This window comes from Zonotrichia albicollis, chromosome 26 (genome assembly GCF_047830755.1).
Source record: "Zonotrichia albicollis isolate bZonAlb1 chromosome 26, bZonAlb1.hap1, whole genome shotgun sequence".
NCBI classification, from domain to species: domain Eukaryota; kingdom Metazoa; phylum Chordata; class Aves; order Passeriformes; family Passerellidae; genus Zonotrichia; species Zonotrichia albicollis.
Genome location: NC_133844.1, coordinates 8,534,548 through 8,547,712, shown reverse-complemented (window position 1 = coordinate 8,547,712; position 13,165 = coordinate 8,534,548). Strand labels below are relative to the sequence as shown.

Here is a 13,165-nt window from a genome sequence, read left to right as displayed (position 1 = left end):
GTCCCAATATGGTTTTGGTAACCCCAGTGTGGTTCTGGGGACCCCAACCCCATGCTGATGTCCTCAGCCCCATGCTGGGAACCCCAGTGTGCTTTTGGTGACCCCAACACTCTGTCGGTGACCCCAATGTTTTATTGGTGACCCCAATGTGGTTTTGGTGTCCCCAACCCCATTTCGGTGCCCTTGACCCTTTACTGGTCCCCCCGATCCCCCATTTCGTGCCCCACCCCCTCTCCCCTGCCCCCCCGCATCGCCCTGACGCGCTGCGGACAGGCGTCTCATTTGCATAAATTACCATACCGCTCCCGTCCCGCCCCCTCCCCTCGCTGTTTCCGCCTCCTCCGCCCCGCCCACTTCCCGCGCGCTGACGTCACGGGGCGGCGGCGCGCGCTGCCGATTACCATCTCATTAGCATATGACGCGGGAAGGCGGAAGCGGCGGCGGCATGGGGCGGTGCGGGGCCGGGCTGCGGCTGGCCCTGGAGGGGAACATCGGTACCGGGGGCACCGGGGCGCTGTGGGCGGCCGGGGGAGCTAATGGCGTTAATTAACGGCCGTAATTATCTTAATTATCGCTGCTGGGGGCGCGCCCCAAAACCCCGAGCTGCTGGGAGCTGGGAGGGGGACAAAGGGTGTCCCGGGTTAGGGACACAAAGGATCACCCCAAATGCTCGGGGTCGGGTTGGAGTCACCCAGGGTCACCCCAAATTCTCGGGGTCGGGTTGGAGTCACCCAGGGTCACCCCAAATTTCCGGGGGTAGGGTTGGAGTCACCCGGAGTCACCCCAAATTCTCGGGGTCGGGTTGGAGTCACTCAGGGTCACCCCAAATTCTCTGGGTAGGGTTGGAGTCACCCAGGGTCACCCCACACTCCCAAAAGCCAGGAAGGGGAACCCCCAGATTTACCCAGTAGCCGCAATGGGGAAACGCCACATTCACCCCAATATTTCCGAGATTTGGGGTGGGGGGAACCCCAAACTCATCCCGAGTCCTGAGGGGTCACTCAGGCTCATGCCAGGAGTGGGAATGGGGGGATCCGGGCTCACCCTGGGATTTGGGGCAGGGGACCCCCAGGCTCACCCTGGGATTTGGGGCGGGGGGACCCCCGGGCTCACCCCGTGTTCCTGGGATTTGCTGGGGGGACCCCCAGCTCACCCCAAATCCCCGCGCTGACCCTGCTGTCCCTGCTCTCCCTCCCGCAGCCGTGGGCAAATCCACCTTCCTGCGCCTGCTGGCCGCCGCCTTCCCGCGGTGGCACCTGGTGACAGAGCCGGTGGCGCAGTGGCGCCGGGTGCCAGGGGCGGCTGGCACTGCCCAGGTAACGGGGCCGGCCCCGAGTGTGCCACCCCTGCCCCCGAGTGTGCCACCCCCGAACCCAAATGTGCCACCCCTGACCCCGAGTGTGCCACCCGTGACCCCGAATGTGCCACCCCTGACCCCAAATGTGCCACCCGTGACCCCAAATGTGCCAGCCCTGACCCCGAGTGTGCCACCCCCGACCCCAAATGTGCCAGCCCTGACCCCGAATGTGCCACCCCTGACCCCAGATGTGCCACCCCCGACCCCGAGTGTGCCACCCCCGACCCCAAATGTGCCACCCCGACCCTAAATGTGCCACCCCCGACCCCGAATGTGCACATTTATTTATATATATATATACATATATATATATACATATGTGTATATATATATATGTATATATGTATATATGTATATATATGTTTGTATTTATATCTATATCTATATATATATCTATATCTATATCTATATCTATATCTATACCGATGTGTATTTATAGAATGTGTATTATATAAATTATAATTTATATATTTTTATATATATGTAATTTATATATTTATAAATATATAATTTTATATATTTTAAAATATATAAATTATATATTGTATATAAATATAAATATAAATATGTATACTATATAATATATATAAAATTCATACAATATGTATATCTATAAAATGCATATAATATTGAAATTTATATATAAATGTATATTTATAAAATGTATACCATATTTCTATTTATAAAAATATTGTGCTTATAAATATAAGTATTTTTAAAATATTAAGTATATTATTTCCATGTATAATACATATATATACATAAAATATGGATATATTTATACATGTATATATATACATAAATATCAATATTATATATTTATACATGTATATATACATAAAATATCAATATTATATATATACATAAAAGATGGATAAAATATGAACATTTGTGCGGTGCCCCGCAGGACGCGGGGGGCAGTGCCAACCTGCTGCAGCTGATGTACCAGGCGCCCGCCCGCTGGTCCTTCACCTTCCAGAGCCTCTCGTGCCTGAGCCGCCTCAGGGCCGCGCTGGAGCCCCCCGGGGGCGGCGGGGGGACCCCCGGGAGCACCCCCCCCGTCAGGGTCTTTGAGCGCTCCCTGTTCAGTGACAGGTACTGAATCTCCTCCTGAGTACAAAAAAACCCCAAAAAAACCCCAAATCAGTGCCAAAATCCCCCTGTGCCCATCCGTGCCCAGGTACGTGTTTGCCAAGACCCTGCTGGAGAACGGGCACCTGCAGCCCCTGGAGTGGGCGATCTACCAGGACTGGCACGAGCTGCTGCTGCGGCACCTGGCACCGCACGCTGCACCCCACGGCTTCCTGTACCTGCGTGCCAGCCCCCAGGTGGGCACCGGGCATGGGGCTGCCCCAGGTGGGCATTGCACAGCCCCCAGGTGGGCACTGGGCATGGGGCTGCCCCAGGTGGGCACTGCACAGCCCCCAGGTGGGCACTGGGCATGGGGCTGTCCCAGATGGGCACTGCACAGTCCCCAGGTGGGCACTTGGCACTGCACAGCCCCCAGGTGGGCACTGGGCATTGCCCCAGGTGGGCACTGGGCATGGGGCTGCCCCAGGTGGGCACTGGGTACCACACAACCCTCAGGTGGGCACTGGGCATGGGGCTGCCCCAGGTGGGCACTGGGTACCGCACAGCCCCCAGGTGGGCACTGGGCATGGGACTGTCCCAGGTGGGCACTGGGCATGGGGCTGCCCCAGGTGGGCACTGCACAGCCCCCAGATGGGCATTGCACAGCCCCCAGGTGGGCACTGGGTACCGCACAGCCCCCAGGTGGGCACCGGGCATGGGGCTGCCCCAGGTGGGCACCGGGCATTGCCCTAGGTGGGCCCTGGGCACTGCACAGCCCCCAGGTGGGCACCGGGCATTGCCCTAGGTGGGCATTGCACAGCCCCCAGGTGGGCACCGGGCACCTGGAGTTCCACACCTGGAAATCCACAACTGGGGGAACAGGGCCAGGTTTATCCTGTGGGTTTAGGGTGGATTTTTGGGGTTAAGGTTGGTTTTTAGGGTGGGTTTGTGGGGTTAAGGTTGGTTTTTAGGGTGGATTTATGGGGGTTTAGGATGGGTTTTATGGTGGGATTAGGGTGGGTTTAGGGTGAGTTAAGGGAGGCTTTAAGATGGGTTTTACGGTGAGTTTAGGTGGGGTTTAGGGTGGGTTAAGGAGGGGTTAGGGTGGATTTAGGGTGAGGGTTAGGGTAGGTTCAGGGTGGGTTTAGGGTGAGCGTTAGGGCGGGCTCAGGATGGGGTTTAGGATAAACAGTAATTTGATAAATATATTTATTATTAAATATTTCCCCCCCAGACGTGCCTGGAGCGGCTGCGGCGGCGAGGGAGGAGCGAGGAGGGCGGGATCCAGCTGGGTTACCTGGAGCAGCTGCACGGCCAGCACGAGCTGTGGCTGGTGGCCAGGGCCACTGAGTGAGTCCTGATGCGTGCCCAGCCTTGGGGTCACCCCAAATCCCAAATTTTGGGGGTTTTTGTGGATTTTTTTTGGGTTTAACCCCTCCAGGAGAGCAGGGTTACCTGCAGCAGCTGCATGTCCAGAACGAGCTGTGGCTGGTGGCCAGGGCCACTGAGTGAGTCCTGATGTGTGCCCAGCCTTGGGGTCACCCCAAACCCTGGATTTTGGGGTTATTTTGGGGTTTAACCCCTCCAGGAGAGCAGGATCCAGCTGGGCTACCTGGAGCAGCTCCATGGCCAGCACGAGCTCTGGCTGGTGGCCAGGGCCACTGAGTGAGTCCTGATACATGCCCAGCTTTGGAGTGCCCAGGGTTTTGGGGTTTTTTTGAAGGATTTTGGGGTTTTTGGGGTTCAGCCCCTGCTGTCCCTCCCTCTGCAGGATCCACTGTGAGGCAGCGCGGAGCGCGCCCGTCCTGCTGCTGGACGTGGAGCAGGACTTCGAGCACGACGTGGCCAGGCAGGGCCAGCTCATGGCACAGGTGGGTGCCACGGCTGGGGTGGCACAGCTGGGGTGGGTGGCACTGCCCTGGTGCCAGCAGAGCCAGGGTGGGGTGGCTCCGAGGGGTTAAACCTCAGCAGTGCCAGGGATGTGCTGGTGCCACCCTTGCACGGTCCTGGTGCCACCCCAGTCCATTCCTACACCATCCCAGTGCCATTCCTGTTCATCCCAGTTCCATCCTGGTGCCATCCTGGTGCCACCCCAGTGCCATCCTGGTGCCACCCCAGTCCATTCCTACATCATCCCAGTGCCATTCCTGTTCATCCCAGTTCCATCCCAGTCCATCCCAGTGCCATCCTGGTGCCATCCCTGCCTATTCCTGTACCATGCCAGTGCCATCCCAGTTCCATCCCAGGGCCATCCCAGTCCATTCCAACACCCTCCCAGTGCCACCCCAGTGCCATCCTGGTGCCACCCCAGTCCATTCCTACATCATCCCAGTGCCATGCCAGTCCATCCCAGTTCCATCCCATCGTGGTGCCACCCTGGTGCCACCCCAGTCCATTCGTACACCACCCTGGTGCCACCCCAGTCCATTCCTACACCATCCTGGTGCCACCCCTTCAGCTGGGCTGTCCTTGCAGGTGGAGGCCTTTGTGACATCCCTGGGTGCCCACTCTGTGCCATCCCATCCTGAGCCCCTGAGCTCCGGGCAAGGGGCGGCGTCTGCCTGAAGACCCCGAGGAGAGGGGACAGTCCCAGGGACAGGGGACACGATCCTGAGGACAAGGGACACGGTCCCAGGGACAAGGGGACATGGTCCTGAGGACAGGGGACAGTCCCAGGGACAGGGGACACGATCCTGAGGACCAGGGACATGATCCTAAGGACAAGGGACACGATCCTGGGAACAGATGACACCATCCTGAGGACAAAGGACATCGTCCCAAGGACAGGGGACACGATCCTGAGGACAAGGGACATGGTCCTAAGAACAAGGGACATGGTCCCGAGGGCAGGGGACACGATCTTGAGGACAAAGGACACAATCTTGAGAACAGGGGACACGATCCTGAGGACAAGGGACACGATTCTAAGGACAAGAGACACAATCCCAAGGACAGGGGACACAATCTCGAGGACAGGGGACACGATCTCGAGGACAAGGGACACAATCTTAAGGACAAGGGACATGTCCTGGTCCCCAGTGTCCCCTCATCCCCCGTGTCCTGTCAGGGCAGGATCCTCAGGGCCCTGTGGGGTTTTGGGGTCACGATTCCCCAGTCCTTGCTGTCACCCCCTGCCCGTGTTTGGGGTGAATTTCCTGCTGGAATTCCCGTGGAAAATCCCGGTGTTTAACCCGATCCTCATAGTTTCTTATTTTGTATTTAATTGTTTCTTTTAAATTAACATCAAATCGCTGAGGAGCTGTTCTGTGTCTGGGGGTGGGGAGGGTCGGGGTGGCCCCAAGGGGACATGGGGGGACAATAAGGGGACATGGGGGGACATTGTTCCCCCAGTTTTGGGGGGTTGTGATGGGGGATGGCAGTGCTCTGTGGTTTTGGGGGAAAACCAAGGGGATTTGGGTCCTAAAAGGGGAGTGGGGGACGGTGCTCAGCCTGGTGTGAGACCCCATAAAAACACAGGGTCAAGGGGTGGGATTGGGTGGTGATTTGGGAGAATATGGGGCGGGGAATGGGGGATCTGGGGTGTGGGGGGTTTGGGGCTGTGGGGTGGGATATGGGGGAATCTGGGGCAGATTAGGGGGGGATTTTTGGGGCTGTGGAGCAGGATCTGGCCGGGGTGGGGAGCCGGGCTGCCCCCCTTTGGGATTTCCCTTGGTGACCCTACAACAACACAGAGCAGACCCCGCTCCCGACCCTACAGAAACAGCACCGACACCACCGGAGGACTCACAGCTGATGACCCCACAAACCCAGGAGGGTCGCACAACCCTCCTCACCCCACAACAACCCTACAAAACCAGCCCGGTGCTCTCCCCCCCGGGCTCAGCCACCCTACAGCAACAAAACCCCACAAAACTCCCACCCCCGTTACCCCCGGGGTTCTCCCTCTCCCCGTTTTCCCGTTCTCCCCGAGCCCCCTGGGGTTCTCCCCCTCTCTGTTCCCCCCATTACCCCCAAACCCCTCGGGGTTCGCCCCCTCCCCATCAGCCGCGTTCCCCCCGGGGTTCCCCCCATTCTCCTCGGTGTTCTTCCCTTTCCCGTTTCCCCATTCCCCCGTTACCTCCGGGATTCCCCCCGTTGACCTCCCCTTCTCCGTTCCCCCCGGCGTTTCTCCCCGTCCCTGTTGCCCCCGTTCCCCCCGGAGCTCCCCCCATTCTTCCCGGTGTTCCCCCCTTCCCATTCCCCCCGTCCCCCCGTTGTTTTCCCCCTCCCGTTCCCCCGAGGTTCCCCCCGTTTCCCTCCCCATCCCGCTCCCCATTCCCCCCATTCTCCCCGTTCCCCCCGGTGTTCCTCCCCCTCCCGTTCCCTCCGTTACCCCCCGAGCCCCCCGGTGTTCCCCCCACTCCCCATTCCCCCCGGGTTTCCCCCCGTTCCTCCCCGTTACCCCGAGCCCCCGGCCCGGAGCCCCCCGTGCTCCCGGCGGGTCCCCCCGAGCGGGCGCTGCAGAACAAAGGAAGCAGCAGCAGCAGCAGCGGCAGCGGCAGAGCGGCGGCGGCGGCGGCGGCAGCAACGTGCGGCGGCTCCGGGCTCCCCTCGGGGTGCCCGCGATATCCCGGAGCCCCCCGGGGTCCCGCTGAGCCCCCCCGGCCGCGGGCAGCGCGCCCAGCCCCGGCCCGACCCCGCTGCGAAAGCGGCGCGGTGAACCCCTCGTTTGTTCCGGCCGGTAAATGAATTTTTCCTGTGGAAATTCGGGGATTTTTGGGGGAGGCGGAAAGTTGCCGGTGCGCGGCTGAAGAAGTTGGGAAGTTGTGCGGGGTTGTGCGGGGCTGGGGGAGGAAAAAGGGGAAAAAATGTTTAAAAAAAAAAGAGAGAAAAGGAAAACGCGGTTGGAAGAAAGAAGGGGTGGGATTAAAGCGGCACCCCGGTTTTGGGGTGAGGGGTGGGGACACAGCCGGGCCGCCCCTCCCGGTGTGGAAATTAAAACCGGGGGTGACTCGCGGCTCTGTCCCGCAGCAGCCGCCGTGCCCCCGGCCCGGGGGTCGCGCTGACCCCGCCATGGCGCTGTCGCCGCCCCGGGGGCTCCGCCAGCCCCGCCCGGCCGCCCCCCCGGCCGGGGGGAGCCCCGAAATCTGACGCTGCCCCCCCGGGATGGAGATGGAGCGGCTGCGCAGGGAGGTGAGCGAGCCCCGGCTCCCCCAAACCCCGTCCGCCCTCTTGTCCCCACTTTTTGGGGTGATTTGTGACCCCAAACCGGTGATTTGTGACCCCAAACCCCGTTCCCCCCTCTCGTCCCCACTTTTTGGGGTGATTTGTGACCCCAAACCGGTGATTTGTGACCCCAAACCCCGTTCCCCTCTCTCGTCCCCACTTTTTGGGGTGATTTGTGACCCCAAACCCCGTTCCTCCCGTCTCAGCCCCACTTTTTGGGGTGATTTGTGGCCCCAAACCGGTGATTTGTGACCCCAAACCCCGTCCCCCCCTCTCGTCCCCACTTTTTGGGGTGATTTGTGACCCCAAATCTCGTCCCCACTTTTTGGGGTGATTTGTGACCCCAAACCCCGTTCCCCTCTCTCGTCCCCACTTTTTGGGGTGATCTGTGACCCCAAACCCCGTCTCCCCGTCTCAGCCCCACTTTTTGGGGTGATTTGTGACCCCTTTGTAGCGTCGCCGTTGCTCGGAGGGAGTGGGCAGGGAAAGCCCCTCCTTGGCCGGTGGTGGTTTTTGGGTTTGGTTTTTATTTTTAAGGGTATTTCCGTGGGAAATGGGACTTTCTGCTGCCACTTGGATGCTTTAAACCACCCCCCCCCAAAAAAAAAAAAAAAAAAAGTAATTTCAGCTCGTCCCTGGGGCATCCCCAAAGCATCGCCGAGGGCAGAACAAAACCCAACTTTAAACCCAATTCCTTGGGATTTCTCTCAAAACGCTGCACGGAACCCACCCGGGTGCCCCCCAAAAAAGAGGGGGTGCCAAGGAAAGGGGAGGCAGAGCCATGCCAGGGCGGGGGCACCTCGAAGCCGAACAAATCGCGGCGTTTTCTTCACCCAAAAAAATTCCAACGCGCTCCCGGTCCGACCGGCCGGGCTGCTTGGAGCGGGGATTTCACATTTTGTGCCCACGCAAAAAAAGGGGGGGAATGCTCCAGCTTGGGGGGTCCCCCGCGTGGGAGGGACAAACATCTGCTTGGCGTTGGTTTTGGTGCTTTTCCCCCTAAAAAACCCCCAAAATTCGGTGTTGCTTTGCGCTTTTTTGATGTGTTTTCCTCCGAGGTGGATCCAGGGTGTTTTTTTCCCATCGGGAGGGTGGCATGGGTGGCACGGAGCTTGGCACAGGTGGCTCGGCGAGGCACGGGAGGGACTTTGCCCTTGGCAAAACGCGGAAAAGCGTCAGGGAGGGTTTGTCCGCGCTGCTTTTCCAGGCAGGATTTGGGGGGAAAAGAGGAATTTTGGGGATTTTAGCGGCCCGGGCCGGGTGTGCCGCGATTCCCACGCCGTGCCCCGAGTCTCTCCCTGCACCAGTTCCTCCAGTTCCTCCAGTTCCTCCTGCTCGGCCAGGCCCGCCTGCAGCTCCTGCCGTCCCCCCGGGGCTGATTTCCTGATTTTTCCCCCCATTTTCCCCGTCCCGACGGGAGGAAGAGGAGGAGGAGGATGGCAGAGGTCAAGGCTGGGCTCTCGGACCCTCTGCTGCCATTCCCGAGCGGCTCTGGGTGTTTTTCCCACTCATTTGCATAATTAATCAATGTCTTGGGGAGCCGCTCATTAGCGCGGGCTGCCCCAGCCCAGGGAATGATGCTCCGACCTGTCTCCTTCAGATTTGGGGGATAAATCCTAAATAAACCCTCGGAAAACCCCATTCCCAGCAGGAACGGGGGCACCAGCCCTGGAATCGGGTTTGTCCAAACCTGGATTCCGATTTATTCAAGCCTAGATTCAGGTTTATCCAGCCCCGGACTCAGATTTATCCAAGCTTGGACTCAGGTTTTTCCAAACCTAGATTTGGGTTTATCCAACTCTTGACCAGGGTTTATCCAAGCCTAGAACTCAACTTTATCCAGGCCTGGAAGTCGGGTTTATCCAAGCCTGGAACTCGGGTTTATCCAAGCCTAGATTCAGGTTTATCCAGCTTTATCCAAGCCTGGACCTGGCTTTATCAAGCCTCAGATTTGGGTTTATCCCAGCCCCGGACTCGGGTTTATCCCAGCCTGGACTCGGGTTTTATCCAAGCCAAATGACCGATGTTCCCCAATTAACGTACCCAAATTAACGGACAACAATTAACGAGGTTCTCAGGGGTTTAATGGCAGGAGAATATTGGGGTGTGTGTGTACAGAGCTTTTTGGGGGCTCCCCGGCTGCTTTTGGGCTTTTTGGCTGCTCCCACCTCTTGCCTCAGTTTCCCGGGGGACAATGACACAAAGGGCAGGGCTTGGGGGTCCTGTGACCCCATTTTGGGGCTGTGGGGTGGCAGGTCTGTGTCCCTGTCCTTGTCCCCCTTGTGTGCCACCTACACCCTCCCATGTCCCCCTCGTGTCCCCACATCCCCCTTATGGCCCCTTTCGTGTCCCCCCCTCCGTGTCCCTCTTGTGTCCCCACATCCCCCCGTGTCCCCCTCATGTCTCCCCCCGTGTCTCCCTCCGTGTCCCCCTCATGTCCCCACACTCACCCGTGTCCTCTTCATGTCCCCCTCGTGTCCCCACATCCCCCCGTGTCCCCTCTCATGTCCTCCATGCCCCCTTTCATGTCCCCCTCGTGTCCCCCACCGGGTCCTCCCTCATGTCCCCTCATCCCCCTCGTGTCCCCCTCGTGTCCCTCGTCCGTGTCCCCACATCCCCCCGTGTCCCCCCCCGCGTCCCCCTCATGGCCCGCTCCTGCGCAGCGCAGGGAGCAGGCGGGCGGTGCCACTGCGTGGGGGAAAGGGGGGGGGCTGTGCGTGGGGGGGAAAGGAGGAGGAGGAGGAGGAGGAAGAAGGAGGAGGAAGGAGGAGGAGGAGGAGGAAGGAGGGAAGAAGAAGAGGAGGAGGAGGAGGACAGGGGGGGAGCAGGGATGCGGCGCTCATTCCCCCCCCCGGCTGCAGCGGGGCGGCGGTGAGGGAGCGCGGAGGAGAGGGAGACAAGATGGCTTCCTCCTGAGGGCCGGCGCCGTGCGGGGCCGGCGGGGGCTGCGGGGCAGCGCGGGGGCAGCGGCGAGGTAAGCGCACCCCTTCTCCCCTCCAAAACCCTCCCTTTGCATCCCCCCAAACCCTCCCCAAAATATCCCAATCCCTCTTTGGGCTTGCGGGGCGGTGCGGGGGAGGTTAAAGGACCCCCCCCCCCCGCGGTGTTGGCGGCCCCGCGGGGCCGAGAGGACAAAGCGGCGGGGCCTGGGGAGGGCCCCGCGCCCCCGGCCCCGTTTCGGGGCTGTTTTCCTGCTTTTATCCCTTTCCTTTGCCTCCAGCATCGCTTCGTGGTTGGGGGGGGGAAGGGGGGGGCGATGGTGTTTAGGGGTGGGAGGGCGATAAACCTTAAGGTGCACCCCCCTCTCCCCCCCATATCGTCATTCCCCCGTGTGCTTTTTTCGCCTTTATTAATCATTATTTCCATTAAAACCGTCGCGCAATGTGCTGAGCTCAGAGGTGCGGCGGGGTGATGCGAACAAGGGCGATGAGGCTCCCCGCCGTGACGTCACCGTGACGTCACCCGGGGCCGGTGGCAGCTGTCATCCCTCGCCGTGACGAAGTCCCGGGGTCCGGAGCGGGCATCCCCCCGCGTTCCGTCACGGCACGGCGGAGGTGGGCACCAAAACCAGCTGCTCCTCCTCGGGGGGGGCTCACCCACCCGCCCAGGCGGTGATTTTGGTGATATCCCGGCGCGGTTTTGCGCTTTTGGGCATCCCGAGCACCTGCGGGTGTTGGTGGCTCCAAGCGACCTCGCCGAGGTCAGGGTGGGCAGAGCGTTGCCAAAAATCCGAGCTGGGAGCCGGCGGTGAGCGGCGTTTTTGGCACCACGTGTGGGGATGCTTCGGATCTCGCGGCCGGCGCGTGCGCCCGCCAACGCCGGAGCTGCCTCCGGATGCTGTGCAAAAAAAAAAAAACCCAAAAAATCCCCAAAAATCAGAAATCCCAGCTGGAGCCGGCGGCAGGTGCCGGGGCGGTCGGTGGGTTGTGCCGGGATGCGGTGAGCCCCGAGGTTGCATCATGCTGGGAAGGGCTGGGCAGAGTCCTCCAGGGTGTTATGGTGGCCCCATAAACCAGCCCCGCTCTTGGCCTTTGGCACCTCGTTAGCTGTGACCGGGTTTGTTTTTCGGATTTCCCGACATGGACTCTTTCTCGCAGGTAATTAAGGGGAAAGGTGGCTCTGGTGGGGTCTGGGACTGTGTGTGTCCCCAGGATTTTGGCCTTTTTTGAAGGGCTTTGCTGGCCCAGCTGGGAATGGGGATGGCAAAGTGGTGGCACGGTGGCTCTGGGACGTGTGGTTGTGCTGTGGGTCTGTGTCCCAAAAAGCCCTTGCTGGGGTGTTCCTGGGGCTGGCACACTGGGAGTGAGCTGTCAACCACCCGTGCATGCTTGGCTCCCTGCTCCTGCAGTGCTGGCATTCCTGATCCCTTCCTGTCTGTGCAGGGTCCCTTGTCCCCATTCCCATGCCAGTGGGGTCCCCAGTCCCTTCCCTGCATGGACAGGGTTCCCTTGTCCCCATTCCCATGCCAGTGGGGTCCCTTGTCCCCATTCTCATGCCAGTGGGGTCTCTTGTCCCCATTCCCATGCCAGTGGGGTCCCCAGTCCCTTACCTGCCTGTGCTAGGGGTCCCTTGTCCCTATTTCTGTGCCATTGGGGTCCCAAGTCCTCTACCTGCATGCACAGGAGTTCCTTGTCCCCATTCCCATGCCATTGGGGTCCCCAGTCCCTTCCTGGCGTGGACAGGGCTCCCTTGTCCCCATTCCCATGCCATTGGGGTCCCTTCCTGCCTGTGTTGGGGTCCCTTGTCCCCATTCCCATGCCATTGGGGTCCCCAGTCCCTTCCCTGTGAAGACAGGGTTCCCCTGTCCCCATTCCCATGCCATTGGGGTCCCTTGTCCCCATTCCCATTCCCCTGGGGTCCCTTCCTGCCTGTGCTGGACCCTTTGTGACATTGGGGTCCTGGGTCCCAGCCCGTTTCAGCTTTCCCTGTCCCCACCGTGTCCCTGACTCCCCGTGTGCCCAGGGTGTCCTCTCAAGGGGACATCCTGAAGATGCCAGCCCCAGACCCAGTGTCCCTGTCCCCTCACTGTCCCCTCTGTGGGCTGGGATGGGGGAGATGCCCCCAAACCCCTCCTGGGGACACCCCCGGCTCCCTCCCGTGCCAGCGCTTTAATCTCGGTGCTTTGAGCTCTGTGGAGAAGGGTGCCAGACCGTTTGTGAGGATGAAAGAGCTTTTTTTATTTATCCCCCGCTCGCCGGGCCGCCGTCCAAGGGGAGATGAAATGAAACGGGAAGAGGCTGGAGGTGAAACAGCTGCGCTGGGCCCGTCCCCATTGCACATCTGCCCGCCACACCAACCCAGCTCAGCCCCTCTGTCCCGGGGCCAAAACCCCCTTTGCTGCAGGCAGGGACAATGCAGCGTGTTTGTTTGCTACAGCTAAAATGGCAGTTCTTAAGGGGAAAAAAAAGAGAGCGAGAGCCAAGTGCTTCTGCACATCCAGTCGCCGCATCTTTTGATTAAATGAGATTTTGCTGTCGAAGGGGGGAGCTGGGGACCACGAGCTCCTGAGCCTGCAGTTCCCATCGCAGCCAAACGAGGGGAAAAAAAAAATTCTGAACCACACCAAGCCCT

General features: G+C 59.8%; 2 protein-coding genes across 6 annotated transcripts in view; both read left to right on the top strand.

The window, feature by feature from the left end:
• The first annotated feature begins 362 nt into the window (after nucleotides 1-362).
• Nucleotides 363-5,683, top strand: DGUOK (deoxyguanosine kinase). Of its 2 annotated transcripts, none has more exons than XR_012583817.1 (7): nucleotides 363-494; nucleotides 1,201-1,316; nucleotides 2,265-2,452; nucleotides 2,538-2,713; nucleotides 3,663-3,778; nucleotides 4,200-4,299; nucleotides 4,904-4,922. XR_012583817.1 is itself a non-coding variant. In XM_074559188.1 (7 exons), exons 1-7 carry the CDS (start codon nucleotides 416-418, stop codon nucleotides 4,991-4,993), a joined length of 837 nt encoding a protein of 278 aa, XP_074415289.1. In that variant the 5' UTR covers nucleotides 363-415; the 3' UTR covers nucleotides 4,994-5,683. The 2 variants fall into 2 exon arrangements, 1 of the variants encoding a protein (XP_074415289.1); XM_074559188.1 differs by having other exon boundaries at nucleotides 2,538-2,685; nucleotides 4,904-5,683.
• A 1,245-nt stretch (nucleotides 5,684-6,928) lies between these two features.
• The window catches only part of TET3 (tet methylcytosine dioxygenase 3), a 32,437-nt gene continuing 26,200 nt past the window's right edge, over nucleotides 6,929-13,165 (top strand). The window contains exon 1 of one of the 4 annotated variants that reach the window (XM_074559354.1): nucleotides 6,929-7,109. Coding sequence is in view for 2 of the 4 variants with exons in the window: in XM_074559351.1 (XP_074415452.1) it covers nucleotides 7,535-7,561 (27 nt within the window). In the remaining 2 variants the exon portion in view is untranslated. Of the gene's footprint in view, nucleotides 7,110-7,417; nucleotides 7,562-10,343; nucleotides 10,569-10,922; nucleotides 11,692-13,165 lie in introns of those variants that run through there. The other 3 variants (XM_074559351.1, XM_074559353.1, XM_074559352.1) reach the window with 3 other exon arrangements.

Bases quoted from the DNA above. Each gene is read 5' to 3' on its own strand.
- DGUOK (XM_074559188.1), top strand. From the start codon at position 416: ATGACGCGGGAAGGCGGAAGCGGCGGCGGCATGGGGCGGTGCGGGGCC. The intron at 2,686-3,662 runs GTGGGCACCGGG...TTTCCCCCCCAG, and splicing joins ACCTGCGTGCCAGCCCCCAG to ACGTGCCTGGAGCGGCTGCG. The intron at 3,779-4,199 runs GTGAGTCCTGAT...CTCCCTCTGCAG, and splicing joins CTGGTGGCCAGGGCCACTGA to GATCCACTGTGAGGCAGCGC.